The sequence below is a fragment of the Mixophyes fleayi genome, chromosome 5 (assembly GCF_038048845.1).
Source record: "Mixophyes fleayi isolate aMixFle1 chromosome 5, aMixFle1.hap1, whole genome shotgun sequence".
Lineage (NCBI taxonomy): Eukaryota > Metazoa > Chordata > Amphibia > Anura > Limnodynastidae > Mixophyes > Mixophyes fleayi.
In genome coordinates this window covers 110,138,087-110,156,290 of record NC_134406.1, presented here as the reverse complement: position 1 = coordinate 110,156,290, position 18,204 = coordinate 110,138,087, and the positions used below count along the sequence as shown (strand labels likewise).

General features: G+C 36.5%; 1 protein-coding gene across 1 annotated transcript in view; it reads left to right on the top strand.

Annotated features, from left to right (window-relative positions):
• The window catches only part of PKD1L1 (polycystin 1 like 1, transient receptor potential channel interacting), a 197,653-nt gene that overhangs the window by 154,846 nt on the left and 24,603 nt on the right, over window positions 1–18,204 (top strand). Inside the window, exons 41-48 of the mRNA XM_075214369.1 lie at window positions 1,690–1,813; window positions 8,037–8,120; window positions 8,587–8,765; window positions 8,851–9,085; window positions 12,031–12,135; window positions 13,446–13,586; window positions 16,041–16,175; window positions 17,527–17,763. Of these exons, the coding sequence (XP_075070470.1) occupies window positions 1,690–1,813; window positions 8,037–8,120; window positions 8,587–8,765; window positions 8,851–9,085; window positions 12,031–12,135; window positions 13,446–13,586; window positions 16,041–16,175; window positions 17,527–17,763 (1,240 nt within the window). The remainder of the gene's footprint in view (window positions 1–1,689; window positions 1,814–8,036; window positions 8,121–8,586; window positions 8,766–8,850; window positions 9,086–12,030; window positions 12,136–13,445; window positions 13,587–16,040; window positions 16,176–17,526; window positions 17,764–18,204) is intronic.

The following is an 18,204-nucleotide window of genomic DNA, read 5'->3' as shown; positions in this document are numbered from 1 at the left end:
AAGGGTAGGGTGTCATACACAGAGTGACCCCAAACTGTCTTTGTCCATTTCTCTTAATATTGTATAGTCTATAACGGCTGAATTTTTTTGTATTTTATACAAGTGGAGGGGGGCCTAGAGAGACAGAAACCAAACTGGCTTTCTCCATTTCAATTAATATTGTACAGTCTATAACGGCTGGACTTTTTGGTATTTTATACAAGTGGAGGGGGGCCTAGAGAGACAGAAACCAAACTGGCTTTCTCCATTTCAATTAATATTGTACAGTCTATAACGGCTGAATTTTTTGGTATTTTATACAACTGGAGGGGGGCCTATAGAGACAGAAACCAAACTGCCTTTGTCCATTTCTATTAATATTGTACAGTCTATAACGGCTGAATTTTTTTGTATTTTCTACAACTGGAGGGGGACCTAGAGAGACAGAAACCAAACTGACTTTGTCCATTTCTTTACATATTTAAGTATAAGTGTAGGGTGTAATATACATCCAAAGACGATGGCTGCATTGCCAATATTCATAGATGGAGAGGAAGACAATCTGGTCTGTGTGTAGAATTAATGAAGGCCTACCAGGAATTAAACTGTTTTTTGGATAATTTATTAGCTTTACAATTACATTACTAATCCAAGAAACAGGTGGAGCACTAAATTTGGTTATTTTAGGCCCAAAAACATTGATTGACAAAATAGCAAAACAAAACCAAACAAAACCAAAACACGCATTCACGGTTTGGCAAAACCAAAACCAAAACACGACGGTAATCCAGATCCAAAACCAAAACACGGGGGTCAGTGAGCATCTCTAGTTAGAAATGCAATGGTTTCAGTTGTCCCCTCAAGATAGAATTGTATTCTGTTGTACAAATAGGATTTTAGTTAATAGAAAGTCCAGCATGTGTAGACATTTCACAAAATATGTGGTCAAATTGTAAATTGCCCTTTGTGTTTTCCTTTATTTACTTTAGGATGTTTAAGGTGTTTTTAGATTTTTCCCTCATTTTACACTTTCTTTTTTACACCAATTCTGTGTGGCGCCTTGGGAACTATAAAAAGGCTTTGATGATAAATCTTGATTTCTCAGTTGGGATAGCCAGTTGTAACATAATAAGGAAGGGTAATTACTAACAATTGCACAGAGGAGACAGATGTCAAAAAGACAACCAAATTGGATGGCAGAAAGATCAGATCCTAGCAAACAAAGTAAGAAAAAGAAAAATCACAAGTAGAAGTAGGAAGACACTTAAAATCAAATATGTGAATGAACCCTTACTAAGATCTATGGTGGCTCCTTGAACATGGCAGCAACTTCAAGAATGTAATGGCTATATACAACCTACTATTGGGTTTAAATATCAAACACTTACAAATTGGCAAAGATTATTTACAAAAATGAATCTAGCTTTAATATTTACAGAAACTCATCTACTTATTGTTTCCATGTACTACATTTAGAGGGGAATTCAATTCCCCCCGAAGTACCGCCGCGCTAAAACTATTACCGTTATTACGGTAGTTCCAACGCCGGATTTTTGCTTGCAGCTCCCTGAGCTGCGAGCAGAAAGCCGGGTTAATATTACCATAATAACAGTAATATATATAACGCGGCGGTACTTTGGGGGGAATTGAATTCCCCCCCCTTAGATTGCTTATGATTAAAACCTCATTTTGTTTTGTGTTTACTCGCAGAAGTGCTAAACAGCCATTCAGTGAAATCAGCACAGAGGATCAATGGTGGAATTGGAGCTTCAATGTATTGCTTGATGGGCTCTATTGGAATAAATGGTATAATAATGTGTCTACCAGTACTGAGGTAAATTAATCAACTGGGATGCAATGAATATGCACTTAGTGGGGCAGAAACATACAAATATTGATAAACTGATCAATGTACAAAATTGTCCACATAGATTATAAAACAGGTACAGTTAACATTGTAATTACAGCTCTAGATATAAAAGGAACACTCTTTAATATCTAACAAAGTGGGCCTGATTAGACTAGCATGTTCTTTACCTAGATCAGCCCCTTTTTCCCTACAGCAAGATGTGCTTACCAGTAATCAGTTTCACCCAGGATTTGTGCACGAATCAGAGGTGTTTGTTAGCAAAGAGAACAGGCAGGCAGACAATAATCAGATGACATATATTCAGTTTTTGGTATACCTGCACTCCCTCTATATTAATGTATAGATGCTGCCAATATTGAGAATCTGGTAGGGGAATCCCTGTCTTTCAAAGTAAAAAAGTGTAATGATGCCCGAGATCAATATAAAGTGATTGCCCATATATCTGTAATGTTCCGTCATACTATGGTGTGCATTCTGTGATAGAATGCTTATAAATTAAATTATACCATTTACCATAACACTAATTATGGCATTATTATAGGACATCTCCCAATCTGTAGACTTGTGTATCCGGAATGGAGCAAAGGGTAAACTGCAATGTTCAGCTTTACTCATACAAAACATTTCCCATTGGCAGTATATACCAATGGTGTACATATGACACCAAATCATAATACTTGCAAATGGAGATACATCAATTGGCAATGAACTTGTAATGAGCACTTACTCTTCCTCATTGTCTTCCGTGTAATGAAAGTGGCTATTTTTTTCCCAGAGGCAAACAGTCTCCATGCAGATACGTTTGTTGTATCGTATGAAATAAAGATTTTCTTATGCGATCGCTGTGGTACCAAAGTACAAGCATTTTAGTTGCAAAATATATTACAGGGAACATTATTGCATGTATATGCTTACACAGTCGGCACACACAACAAACTTTTATCAGTACACTCTTCTTTCCAAAGCCAGAGATGAACAATTTATACACTGTACAGTCATAAAAATCAGTGACATCACAACACAGATAGAGTATTAAGCTCCATATCCACAGGTTGATGGGTCATGACCTCCCAGTGGCCTGATTCCTCTATCCACTATTCCTTGAGGTGGGGGTCATCTTTCCATGTGTGACATGGTGTCCTTCCTCAGGCTCAAGCCTCTAGACCAGTATATACTGGTTCTTTTATGACATCTCTGGATGCTTTTTCGTGTATGAAAAGTAATATTAGTTATACCTACCGTTCACAACGTGCGAACGCTTCATAAATACTACCGGAAATATTCTCATGTGATTGCGAGCAGAAAGAAGCAAAACTCAATATAATTAACATGTTTGAAACATTAATTATCTTCTTCACCACATTATATTTTATATTAACTGAAAGAAATAGATTAAATTTATTTACATGTTGCTAGATAATGATTTGGTTGCGTATTGATCACATCGCAACCGATATTTGTGTGCAGAAATTATTGATTATCAGCTTTATCCAATAGTCTGATTTCAATAAAACCGTACATGTCATGGAGGTGATGTTTCTGGTGGAGCTGTTCTGGTCTTGGTCCCAGAAATTTGGTGTAAGTTTGGAAGTACTTTGAGTGGTGCCCGGATTTGTAATTATATACTCATCTTCCACAGCTAATTGCTCTGATGTTTTGCCAAACTTTCACTGCTTCTGCACCACTTGTGCACAGGTGGGAAGAGACTAATGTAAGTTGGGGTTCCAATGGGGTGTAATGTCAGAAAAGGTGTCTTTACTACCCAACTGGTTTTGTCTGTGGTATAGTTGGGCATCCTCAGTGATGTGTCACTATACTTCTTGGAGCATAATTATTTTTGGTTCTAAGGGAAGTGCCATAGACAGGCTCACGGGGCAGCAACGGGGAGTAAACTTGCACTAAATTTACGTGAAGCTGTTTATGACACACTGGAAGAGCACCATCAATTGGAACACTTCTGAGTTTGAATTACTTCAGAGTTCACTCCCCTTTAACAATGAAGAAAAGAGAGGCACATGGCTAGATGAAAATAATGGTGGTTTTTATTACTGAAATTGGTCTTAAGCATGTAAGACAAGCAAATAAAACAAGGACTCAGGGAATTCAAATATAATGTTACTGGAAGAAAGGTTATTTCATAGCACTCACAGGCTCGTTTATCTCCTTGAATGTCACAGTGGACTGCAGTATGTGGGACGAACAACTAGAATACTGCATACTAGAATACCAGGAAACCACCTGAGGAACAATATCAATCAGTTTGATAAACATAGTGTGCCTAAACATTTCAACAGAATTCACAACCATGACCAGATCTCCCTGTGGTTTATATGTATCAAGAAAGGTATCCAAATCCTGGAGGGAGGGTACCCACATCAAATCTTTATCTCCTAAGGGCCTCAACCTGGACTTCAATCTAGGAACATTTTTAGAAGCTTAGTTAAATAGATAGGGGGTGGGGGTTCTATCTCCATGGCTGCATAACTGCTAAGTTGACATTCTGTACACTCACATGTGTTTAAAAGAGACAAAGGGCTAGATTTACTAAGCTGCGGGTTTGAAAAAGTGGGGATGTTGCCTATAGCAACCAATCAGATTCTAGCTGTCATTTTGTAGAAAGTACTAAATAAATGAAAGCTAGAATCTGATTGGTTGCTATAGGCAACATCCCCACTTTTTCAAACCCGCAGCTTAGTAAATCTAGCCCAAAGAGAGCACCACATGGTGAATGACCTTACAACAATATTATGATAATTCTCTTTCTGGAGAAACAGGGTATATTTCAGGCAAATCCAGCTCACAACCAACTCATACACTTCTAGCAGGTAAGAAGTGGAGACAACTCTAATTGAAACAAAATCTCACTGTGCAATTAGGACAATCTATGGCCACACACCACAAAGAGGTTCTGAAATAGGACACCCTCTGTCCCTACAACACTGATATGAATCATCTCTTGCACTCTGGTGGGAGGCTCTTTTCTTTATGTCACCTTTAAGCCTCTTTATGTCTTCAATACTGACACTTTGTATATGGAGTCTTCCCATGTGGACATTTAGGGAACAAGCACCCTTTTAGAGGCTCTCCATATGCATGCTCAGGGTGGAGTACATGAGCCTCTGTCTGCAGAAATATAATTAGTATATACTCAATCAACCTAATATGGTGAGTAGGATACATTTCAATCCCCTATTTAGGCAATATGCCAGACGAAGTAAGTTATTGTGGTAACTGACTCTCGCAAATAAGCTTAAGATGAATTGATAAAATGTAACATTAAGAATTTAAAACACAGAAAGTAAAATAAAATGATGATGAAAGAACAAAACTAATCCCTGTGCTAATTGGGGCAAATTAGACTAATTAACCATTAAACCACTGGCTAAATATGTAATTTGCACACTAACTCAGAAGAATAAGAACACATTCCAACGAAGACCAACTATACAATAGGCAAAACACATTGGATAATAAAGACACTTTTGCTGACATTACACCCATCGGCTCCCCAACTTACGCTACTCTCGTCCCACTTGTGCGTAAGCAGCAAAAAACATCAGTGCCACTAGCTGCAGAGAACAAGCTTGTCATTATAAACATGGCTCCAAGGACTGCACTTGCCAGGCTCAAGACCTGAAAATTTCCACCAGAAGTACTTCCTCCAGGATACATCAGATTTAGGGAAACTGGGGAATAACAGACACTTACATTACACAGTGTACGTTGAGAAAGTGTAAATGTCCGTTACAAATACCTTTCCAATTCATTTACCTCCACTTGCAAGAATTGCGATTTTGCTGTTTATGAAAGACTAAGGGCTAGATTTACTAAGCTGCGGGTTTGAAAAAGTGGGGATGTTGCCTATAGCAACCAATCAGATTCTAGCTTTCATTTACTTAGTACCTTCTACAAAATGACAGCTAGAATCTGATTGGTTGCCATAGGCAACATCCCCACTTTTTCAAACCCGCAGCTTAGTAAATCTAGCCCTAAGAGACTAAGGAACCTAGGAAACTTTTGGCACATTGGGAATAACTGCCACTATTGCCAATTATTTGAAGCATATGTGCACCATTGGTACATACTGAAAATTTTTCCTCTATTTTTTTAAAAGAGGGGACATTTTTACACAGCTGGATGACACAATGTTGCATTGCTGTCTCATAACACTGGGGTTATAAGTTTGATTCCATCCAAGGTCCAAGTATATGGAGATTTATGTTCTCCCTGTGTTCATGTGGGTTTCCCCTGGGTGGACCAGTTTCCTCTCACACTCCAATGACATAATGGTAGGTTAATTGGCTTCTGACAAAAATAGCCTTAATGGGATATGAATAATTAAATAAACTCTATAAAGTGCTGTATAATATGTAGGCATTTTATAACTAACTGATAATAAATTATATGAAATAGGGGATTAAAATAGAAATTTTATTTATATTGATTGTTACTGCCATTAGTATTATGGTTTCAGTTTAAATGTATAAACTTTATGTAAAGAACGGTCTTGTGTGTTCCCAAAGCTTGCAAGATCTATCAAATGAATTAGCTCTTAAAATATACTATTTTAAATGCTGTGTTTTTTTACTGCTATATTTGTCTTTGACCTGGAAGGTGTATGTGATGTCACAAAAAATTGACAGCATCTGCAACAGAGAAGTACATAATGGCACTAAGTTTAAGTTCGGTACATTGTATTGGTCCCTAAGAACAAGTGGACCAGATACCATTAGTGGCTGTGCTGCTGTACTGACTTTTGCAATTCAGTCCTCACCCATTTTTAGAAAACTCCACACTTTTTCTCATTACCACAAATAAGTCTCTCCTCACCCTTAATAACATATTCTCATTACCCACCAAAACCCCAACCCCCATCTTGATCTCCAGGATGTCACGAGTTTGTTTAGAGTGATAAATACTTGCTGGTATTGATACAGCTTAGTTTGGAGGTGCAGAGTCTAACGTGCCTACGGTCTTTGCCAGTGACCCCCGGAAGGGGTATGGATTTTGCTGCAAGAGACTCGCAGGTTGCGGTTTTCCAAGCCAGACACCAATGAAGTAGCCTGTGAATAAGCATAGTTATACTGTCCGGGGTCAAGCTGTGCGGGATGCAAGGTACAAAGGGTTAAACCAGAAAAGTTATCAGGAAACCAGGAGTCAAACCAGGAGATACAATGCAGCCCAAGGGCAAATCCAAGATCAGGGTCAGGAGAAACCAAGTCAGAAGTCAGGAGGTCAGTCAGGAAGTGGGAACAGAACCTGGAGTGCTGGAGCATAAGGGGACCTTAATACTCTCACACCCTAGTGGTGCCAGAGCTTCCTATTTAGAGTGTGAGTAGGGCCCTGATTGACTAGTAACAGATTTGGTAGTCAGAGCATAGCTGACCGCCGACAGTGGAGCTCAATAGCATCCTGTTGCTTAGCACAATTATGAGTCAATGAATGTGGTATTCAGTTTACATATTAAATTACTATGCGTACTGTAGGTAACATGCATATTTTTTTTGCAGATATTGATATGCAGTTGACTGTAAACCAGCACCTCAGTAGCTAAGGAGTCATTGTTGAGTTGGACACATATGCGTCCACAACAAATCTCTAAAAAGACACACTAGAAAATGTTGAGTCGGACGCTCAAGATGCGTCCAGCTATACACCAATAGCATATGCGTCAGGTGATTCAGGTGTACATCAGATACACTTAGACCGAACCAAATGACAAGCACAAAAAAAGTGTTTTTTTTTTAAACATTTTTGATAAACACATTCACTATTAGGTTTGATTTAAATAAACAACCCTCTATAATACACCAGGTATAATCTTCCTTCTTGGGTGAAAATTAAAGTAGCAATAAATTAATTCTTAAATATGGATACCAATGGAAGTGGCTAGCTAGTTCTGGCAACCGTCTTTGTGACCATCAGTGTATTTGCATTAGCCCTCAGGCGTCCGCAAGTTATATGGCTACTGACAGACGTATCTGCGTCTACGTGCAGACACACCTTACTTGCTCGGACTGCATTTGACCGTCCCTTTCATAAACAATATTTGGTACAGCCAACTCAGCATGAGCTCTAAGTCTTTTCTTGAAACTAATGTAACTAAACACTTAAAATGTGTAATGACAATGATAACATCTGCATCTTTAGTTTTGATTTTGTGCTTATTTATTTTATCAATTTGCAGGCTGGACCAATCGAAGGAAAATTCTTTCTCATTGGAACTCCTATCATTAGAAAATTGAGTGCTGCAAATAAATCTGCCTGCATGGTAAGAAAATGGACAGGACTTAAAAGCAGTAACTTATGCAAGTATGGTTGTTAAGTAAATACTGCATGTGCATAAAAATGTATGAGAAATAACATGGGCTTTAGTTAATAATAATGTTTAATTTGAGAATACTGACTAAATGCCTATTTCTATGTAAATATTTCTCATCATCCTCCCAGGTATTGCCTTGTCCAGCGATAGCTCCTGGGAGAAATTTGAAAGGAGCACATAGATGGATAGCCACAGCACTTTTCCAATCATGTGACTCCAACCTAACAAGATGTACTAGTCAAATTTAGCCTGTAATCATGGGCAGTACAGCACATTGTAATTGATACTGAGAATGTAAATCTAAAAGTGTGAGCTAAAAAACAGATTGTGTTGATAGGCAGTGATCAATGTAACAATGTATTTCTATTCACTTGTTTATTTTACTTTTTCCACAAACAACTTTTGTTTTCTACAGATTCCTTCGTTTTTGGTATCAGAATATCCTGACTGCATTTTCCCGCATGATCTAGTGAAGGAAGCAAAGGACATCTCTGAAACGCAGGTCAAAGGGCAAATCCAAGAAATGTATTACCAGTGTGGCAAGATTCAGTGCTACAGTGGCAGGGGATCAATCATAACTCTTGGCAGATTAAGGTAAACTTGCATAAGGTTCAGTTTCAGCGCATCATGTGCAACATCAGCATTTCATTTTTATCTCTTTAATCTTTTAACTCATTAGGACTGAAGCTTATTCAGCTTTACTGAATTTAAGAAATCAGCAATGGATTGAAAGAGGGACAAGAGCTCTTGCTGTACAATTTGTCCTCTATAACCCTCCAACTAATCTATTTACAATGGTGTCACTGCTAACGGAATTGCCAATATCAGGTGGCATTATTACATCATCAGTTATAGAATCTGTTAGACTCTACGGCATCACCATACTTATGGATTATTTCATCATGGTATTTGAGGTAATTCATTCTATTGCTTTACATAAGGTCATTATATGATGGAATTTTGAAAATAATCCTACAAAACCTATTACTACAGTTACTGTTTAAATTAAATGCAAACACTGTATACAAATATACTGTTTGAAACCACTTGCTATATGGGAATGTTACAAGTAGGAATATGTAGTTTTGTTGTTGAAATCAAAGACAGGTAATAGCATACAGGAGACAGCTCAGGACCAAGAACAAAACATTTTATAATGTACAGGCCAGGGTGATTTATATACACTAACTTCTACCAGTCATGTCAAATCCTTTTCACATTACAGTTCATTCTCGCTTAATGAGCTTTGCTATCTTTTAGGTAGCAAGTTTCATTATTTCCCAGGTGGAGGGTTGTTACCACTGCAATAGTAGTGACAGCGCTCCCATAAATTTCCCAACTTGTGGCCAGAGGATCTTATCTGGCCCACCAGATGATGGGGGGTCTAGAAATATTAATAATATGTATAACAAAGAATAATAAAAAAAATACATAAAGATGCCGCCCCCCTTGTGTTGTTGGAGTAGCATAATAAAACAGTCCCAGCCATAGTCGTTCCAGCTGATGTGTTGTAAGTCTGAGTTTAATAAGATAGCCTTCACCTTATTTCTCCAGACCCAGCTGAAGATGTTTGTGTTTGGGTAAACTCTTAACACAGCCACCTTATATGGGGCAAAGTCAACTATTTGGAAACACAATCTCCATCATTGCCCCCAGCCTAGTGGGTTCAGATTGGGTTGCAAAGGATTGCAATACCAGCACACAGACTTATGCTAAGGACCATATACTCACTTTACTGTAGTTAGGAAGTGAGCCAGGGATAACTATACTTCCCCAGCACCAGGGGTCATAGAGACCACAGTTAAAATGACCCCCTTTCAGTCCTTTATATAAAACTATGCACCTGTCACATGAACAATTAAACTGCCCCTCAGAAACTGCTCAGCTATTACATAGAGCTTTTCAGGCTTTTTCCCAACCTAACAAATAAATTTATAATTTTCACCTTCTGCCAGGTTGAGAGCAGGGATGGCATTTTTGGTTCGTATGGCAACTTATCAGGGTAAAAAAAAAAACCCTTTCTTAAGCCTACATCAACATTCACAGGAGAGTGAAATTTTAAAGCGGTTCAAGGGTGACAAATGTGGAGTGGATGAGACATGGGACCTACATCATGGTTCAAGCTCATTTCAACATGACATATATGTGTAAGAATAATTGGAACCAGGACAGTCAAATTAAAAAGTTAACCCAATTTACAGTTACATTCACAGTGGCCAATTTGACAACCCAGAATTATTAGTTATGGAAGTTTAAACCTTGCTAAAATACCAAGGAAAGAGTTACATTAACTATTTGACATTATATGACCTCAAAAGGAATAGTGTAAGGTTACTTTCATTGCCCAGTCTTCCATCCACTCACCAGAAATATACCAGTGAATAATTTATATATTCCTAGACTTTAAAGCAGCTACGGCAATAATATGACATTGAAGGATGACAGCTTCTTTGTCACAAATAGTAGTCACTGTTGTACCAGCTAAAGTGCAAAGAAGTGATCAGCACAGCCAAACAGGACCAATATATAAATGGCTTCCATATGTGGCACTGATATCGAGGGTATATTTCTTAACATTCATTGATTGTTACTTAAGTTATACAATTGTCTACCTGCATTAAAGTAAGAATGAAGTACTGGAGAAACTGAAAAAGTATCTTACACAAGTAAGTAAAAAATTTGGCAGGGCCAAATACACAAGTGGTAAGACAAAAGTCATGTTGAAATAGAATGGAATTGTGTGTTCTAGAAAATATTACCATACAACCCTGAACTTAATGGTGTAGCAGAAAGATATAACCATGCTCTATGTGAAAATGGGTGTATTATCTATACCGCTGATATGCCAATGACATATTGGGGTGAAGCAATCACGATAACTTGTTATCTCCAAAGTTGTTTAACCAGTAAAGCTACCAGGGCCAGGCTAGAGCCACAAGCATTGATCGTCACTTTCAGAGTTTACCGCATCCTCTGTGTCATTGTTGAATGGCTTAACGTAAAATATATAACAAAATAAAAAGGTAAAAGTAAAATAAAATTAAAGACCCTTTCCCCTCAAAAAAATAATAATATTTTATTGTACCACAAAGTAGTTAACAACACTAGCTCTTTTGAAGGTCAATCAAAGCAAAGATTCAAAAGAAAAACTGCTTTTCTTGATCTGACAAAGTACTGGCTAAGTATTAAAAATATAATAACAATTTACCTCATCTGGGCACCAGAAAAATGTATTTTTCTTTAGATTCTCCTACCACTTTAAGATCTGATTGGTTTCAACCATTAATAGAGACGAGCCTACAAAAGAGTGTTTTCATTTTTTAATTTCTTTTGATCATTTACTCTGGCCTATCTTAGATAGGCTAGGCCAGTATTGTCCTCCCATCTGGCACCAGAGTAGGTGGGTAACGTCCTCACAGCTAACCTATGGAGCTGGTAGTGACTTCACACTTCTGGTAGTGTAGGGGGTAATTATTGCTCCATGCAGTATTACAGCATTGCTTGCAATAAATGGGTGCAGTAATTACCTCAGAATGGCATTAGGAGGTTACACTCCAACCACCACACTGGAACGTGCATTAATATGTTCACACGTATGACAGGGGAAGAGCATTTCCCCTTCACTTCAAGCTGCCAGCGATTGAGTACTATGAATACTAGCACTTTGTAGATGGAAAACTGCTATCATTCACATTGGCCGTCTGACACCAGCCTAACATCTGATTTATATATTATATTGAGAATGTAGCAGGCAAAGTAAATAAGGTATTCAAAGCTAATGGGGTATTTTACTAATTTTAGTGATCTATACCATGGATTACTCAATATGTTAATGTAACTGATTATTTTATATTAACAGTTGATGTTCCTTGGAATGATACTCATTTTCTTCTATCTACAACTGAGTATTATGATTCAGCGGGGCATCAGAAGCTACTGGCAAGAGCCGTGGAACTGGGTAGAGGTATGCCATACTTAGTGCTATGAAATCTGGGTATAAATGCTTAAATTACAGTAAGCTCCATTATGATTATAGCCTATGCTTTTAACCAGATTAGATACTGTGATACCTTTAGCTATAATGCAAAGCAGCAAATATTCTTACTTTATTCATATTGATATTAATATGGGATAAATATATAAATTTTATTCTAAAATACATACAAATGAGCCAAAGCAAATGAAGGCGCTGACATATAGCAGCAAGGGAGAAAAAGTTGAACTATATGCAAACTATTAACCCTGAACATAAGTAAAAGTTTAATCACACAGAGAAACATTATCTACGTTAGAATTAAATAGAAAAAGATTATCTCCCCATTACCTTAAATATGGGACATACTGAAATGGTTAGGCTCAAGGACAAGTTTGTTCTCACTATACTTAGGTATTTGTATGTACACATCATATCGTATGAGGCCAGATTTGATTATAAATATTGGTCTAATTTTTTCACTATGTTATTTTGTTGCTTGATTAAACAAAACTTACCAGGTCGAAATCTGACAGTTTTTAAATACAAGGTGAATAATATAATTGCAGAAACACTGATCTCTTTATATAGTATTCAAACTACATGTGCTTAAACTGCTGAAGTGCTAGGTACTTTCTTATTTGGAAAAGTCCTGTGCTATCACAGCACTGATGGATATCTACCCATAGAGGGCAGTAACAGTATCTGCTGCCTGCTAACACTTTTAGATTTATGTAAATAGGATCTAAGTAGATCTATTTCTTTATATTTGCCTAAATGTGCCTATTATTCTTTGTATAAGAGACTGAACATAAAAATATATGCTGCAAAAAGTATGCCCTGATAGAAAGTAAAATATAAGTTTCACTCTGAAAAACTATGAAAAACTATTTGATTCCTGAATAAATGGGCACATCACAGGTATGGATAAAGACTTGGTCATGAAGGCACATAAAACTTTCTGGTCAGGATGTAATTAAAAACATAATGTCAGGTGTTCAAAAACTTTATTTTACTAATTCATTTCCCCATTAAATCACTTTCTGTTATTTTATTTTCATATGAAATAAATAGAAAGAGTATTTACCCTGAGCCTTTATCCACAGGCACATTCTAATTTTTATTAATCTGTTTTTAAGCGCTTGAAAAAGCACAGCGCAACTGTGTGTGGATTTATATGCATGCACATCATAATATCTAAAATATTTATTAACCCTTATCTACTTTGCAATGGTTTATTATTTCAATTAGAAAATCGTAATATTGTATAATCACATTTTCTAAAATTGTATGGTCAACAGGTTTCTGTAATTGTGCTCAGCCTGTGTTATTATGTCATCCATGTGTACCACTTCATGCTTACGGTAGATATTATCGATCATCTTCAGAAAGGATTTTTTGGAGTATTTATAAACTTCAGCTTGATTGCTGCATGTGAAAAGGTAAGATTGTTTTTATCATTGCATCATTTTCATTAGACTTATACTTCAGTACACTTCAAAGTGATGCAGGCTTGAATTCGTGTGAATTTAATGCTGATAAGTGCACAAATAACCTGTATCAGTTATCAGTTATCCCAAATGATATCCGCTTATCATGAGCCATGTTCATCTAATTAACACCTAGTAGGAATGCAATTTAGTAAATTGTTTCAGAGAGCCGACATTGTGTGAGTAATTCAATCTCAGACACTATAACTGCTTCTACATCTGTGCTTAAATTGAACTACAATGGTACTCAGAAATACAGATATCTGCAGTGTTTTCCACACTAGACATCATTCACTGTAAACTGTGCAATTTTTACTAGTGGAGAACATGGCAACTTTGGGCCTGAGTCATTATGGAACATATCTAGCTTTTTTGAGCTCATCCTCAGTAAAATTAGTCTGTGCATGCGTAGAACCTTTTTACTACAAGGAGGGTACCACTGCACTAGGTATCGCTATTCCAGTATCAAAATATAATTACAAATGTTAGAATAGTTTACTGGGTGGTGCACTATTACACAAATAGCTATTATTGAAGCATGAAGAGGATAGGAAGAATTGTGTATTGGAAGGCACTCAGCGATCTACTTGTTAAAAATAAAAAACTTGTACTTTATTAATATACTTAAAATATACCTCCTAATTGAATAGCGAAATATTAAAGTGACTAAAGTGAATTAAAATAGCAAATCGAATTGCTATGCCCTGCTACTTGTTATCAATATATATAAAGCTAATCAAAATATAATAGTCACTCCTCTTCTAATTATATTTGACTACCTAAGATACCATTGCAACTGAAAATGTATGCTGTGTGTACTGAGGTTATCTTGATTGGAACCAATGGTCATATGATTATAGTTGACACAATTTATAAGGTAATGAGCTTATATGTTGACTCAAACCTCTGATGATGTAAGGAGCATTTTATTATATAAGTATATCCTCATGTTTATATAAGCTCACACCAAGTTGAGTACTAATATATATTATTATTAAGTAGTATTTCTGGGGCTAAAAGGAACTCTGACTAATGTTGATTAGTTTGTATAATCTAGTAATCCTTTGTCCCTGTAATATACTACTGAACTGCTAACAAACAGGCGCTTGATATGTCTGTAGTTCTCCTACTAATATTGATAGTGCCGTTTGTGCAGTCCTGCATACACACACTAGTGAACTGCTACCAATCAAGCACCTGATATATCTGTTAGTTCACCTACTAAATAGCGGTAGTGCCGTTTGGCAATCATACACACACACATACATTTAGATTAATAAATGACCCATACAAGGGTGAGTGATAGTTAGGTTAATACAGGTAGCAAGGAGTGAATATTTGCAGCAGCAGGGTAAACGCCAACGCGTGTTTCGCTACATGCTTTTTCAAGGCATGCGTAGAACCGTCTGGTTTAGGAGTGAAAAAACACTTACTAAAGCCTGCGATTTAGGGGAGTGAATGGGTTGGAGAATGGGTGGACTCACGTAGGCAATGTACACTAAGGGTGTTCCTGTGTAGGTACATCCAAGTCGGCTTCTGCGCTGGATTTCTGCCTTATCTCCTGCTCCAGCTAGAGGTCTAGTCTAAGTGTTTGCGCCGCATCTCACAACATTACATCCATCAGACCCGGCAGCACTAGACCGTGTTAAAATAAAAAAAAATATTAAAAAAACAGTGTGGCCCCCCTACCTCCCAATCAGATTATTCCTAGTGCTGCCAGTCTAGGGAGGTAGTAGCAAAATTGGGGGGGAAAAAGTGTGGGGTTCCCCCAATTTTACTACAACCAGCACTAGGCTTAGCCAGCTAGGTCTGTTAGCACTATAGCAAAGAAAATATTTTCTGGCAACTTGAAAAAACCCAAATAATCATCTGAAACATGCCTGGCAAAACAAAAACCCTGTGTCAGGCGACGCATGTCAGCTTCTGTACTCAGAAGCTGCCGCCATATAATAAATATATGACAGCTGCTAGGCTTTCTAACTGACAAGCCTTTATGTCTGTGTGATCCTGGAATCTATAGATGAGCTAATTCTTCTGAAATCTTAATAAGTGTGAAATTTGAAGGTATCTTTGCTCATATCTGGAGGAATCCAAGCATTTCTGTCTATTTTAAAGTAGTAAATACATGATTCATGATTCTTTGTCTCCTTCATATTTAATCTTAATTTACCTAGCCAAGTGAAAATTAAAATGGCATGATTCAAGCAAAGTCAGGGATTCTCGAACTAGAGACAGTGTTATTTAGAGGAGTTGGTACCAATTATACTTCTGCAGTAAAAACATAAATTTCATTGGTACATGGTTTTACTATGGGTGATCTGTTAATTACACTTTGCATTTTATCCAGCATGGATATAACTTAACCTATAACTTGGCAAACTAACATCTTATTTTCTATTCCTTTAGTGGACCTGTTGTTTGCATGGAATCATATTATTTTTCATGATAATAAAATTAATAAAGCTACTACGATTTTACAAAATGATGGCTCCCTATGTAGCAATATTTCATCTCTCTTGCTCCAGCTCAATGTTTGTAATGGTAAGAATGTTACAGTGTATTACAGTGCATGTTTGTATTTGTGTAATTTTGTGTCATTGGCACCAGTGGGTGTATGGTAAAGCAGAAGATTGGTTGGCTAATTCTTTCTCAATCGATGACTATGCTTACATAGTTGCCAATATTAAAATACAATGTGTTGCATTCTAAGTAGACAGAGGGCAGAGGTGCTCAAACCCAGTCCTTGGGAGCTACCAACTGGTCAAGTTTTCAGGATTTCTATCTGTAGAAAATATTGGGATAATTGCTGACCCAGAAAAGTAGATTAGCTCACATCTGCATGATTAAAGAAATCCTGTAAACATGAACTGTTGGTATATCTTGAGGTCTGAGTTTGAGCACTTCTGGCATAGGGCATTGCTCCTCACTAAATGGGATGACCACTAGACATTATCAAAGTACAATTATTATAATTTCAAAGGGAATATACATTTTTTTATAAGTACGGTTCATGTATGCAATATATATTTTTCAATTTATTTCCAGTAATACACATTGGCAAAGGTCAGTCTTTATTCTCTGCATCTTTGCTCTATAAACATAAGTGGACACTCTCATACTACTTACTGAGTGGAGAGAAAATAAAATATGAATTATAGGCTCCAGAAGTGCAGAGCATCAAATTGCCAAATTTATATGGGGAATTGTTTAATACTAGCTAACCAGTAGTGGGCAAACTATTTTGGAAAAAGTAATCAAATATACCTCTATAAAATATTTGAAAGTATTGCTTTAGCATATAGCCCCTTTAAGCACTCAACTGATATAAAAACTTACAGGTACATATTTTAAAAGGCTGTGGAAATGATTTTAATGTATATATTATCTTTAAATAAAGCATACCATTACACCTTGAGGTGCTGATTTGAAAGGTAAATAGGAATGAGTTTTCTACATAATAATTTTTGTCCAGTGGAATCGTTAACATATAATTATTGTAAAAGTTTACATGTTTGGTGGTTTTATCATCATGCTTTTATTTCTGCAGAAGTCCATATATGATACACATTGTTAATTAAACATTTTGGAACTCAACTTTTAATTTTTATTTTTTTCTGAACTATTGGTCCTACGTTTACATGATTTATTCTAAATTATACTCCTCATGCTCAAATTTTACTCCTCATGTTCAGAATATAGCTAGTTACTAATAATGAATGTTAGTTTACAACCCACAGGTTGATTTCCTGTAAGTAATTATTTTGTGTTGACAACAACCATATTAAAGTCTATAAAAATGAAATGAAAGTTTTAATAATAACTAAATTATTATTCTGGCACAGTGGAATCACAATTTGATAAACCTCTTGTACGTTTTTTTTTTTTCTTGCAGCTCATTGGAATTGTGTTTATGCTGGCCTATTCCTCAATAGGACACCTCATATTCTCTGACAACTACCCATTTAGCAGTACATTACAGTCAATCCAGACTGTTTTTATACATTTGCTTGGAGTTCGCGGATCAAACAATATTAATTATTTGCATAGGCAAATTAAATCTAACCACTTCCCCATGGCTTGTTTCATTGGTACACTCTTATTTATAATTACACTTTTATGGAATGGAATGGTAAGTGGGAATACTATAATACAAATGTTAGATTTTTAAATGTTACATTTACATTTTAAAAAGAACCTTTATGTTTCTCAGATTTAGAATGTGAGTATATAAAAGCATGTGAATATATCAATAATATTCAAGCCATATCAATATTTAGAGGGTAGGAAGAAAGAGGAGGAAAGGTGCACCAAAATGTGACCTCAAACATTGGTAGTATTCTTATAAACCAAGCAGGATCTTTAAAACCCAAAAAGGGCAACATCTTCCATCATCAAAATACACTATAAGCCCCAAGTGGAAAAAGTTAACTTGACTTAGGTTGAAGTGGGTTTACTTGAAATGAACTTTTTGGATTCAGATTAATATGACAAATGAGCACCTTGTATCTGAAAGTGAGACAAAGTTGTGATCAGATCTTCATGAATCATGAATTTTGCATCACTTGGTTGC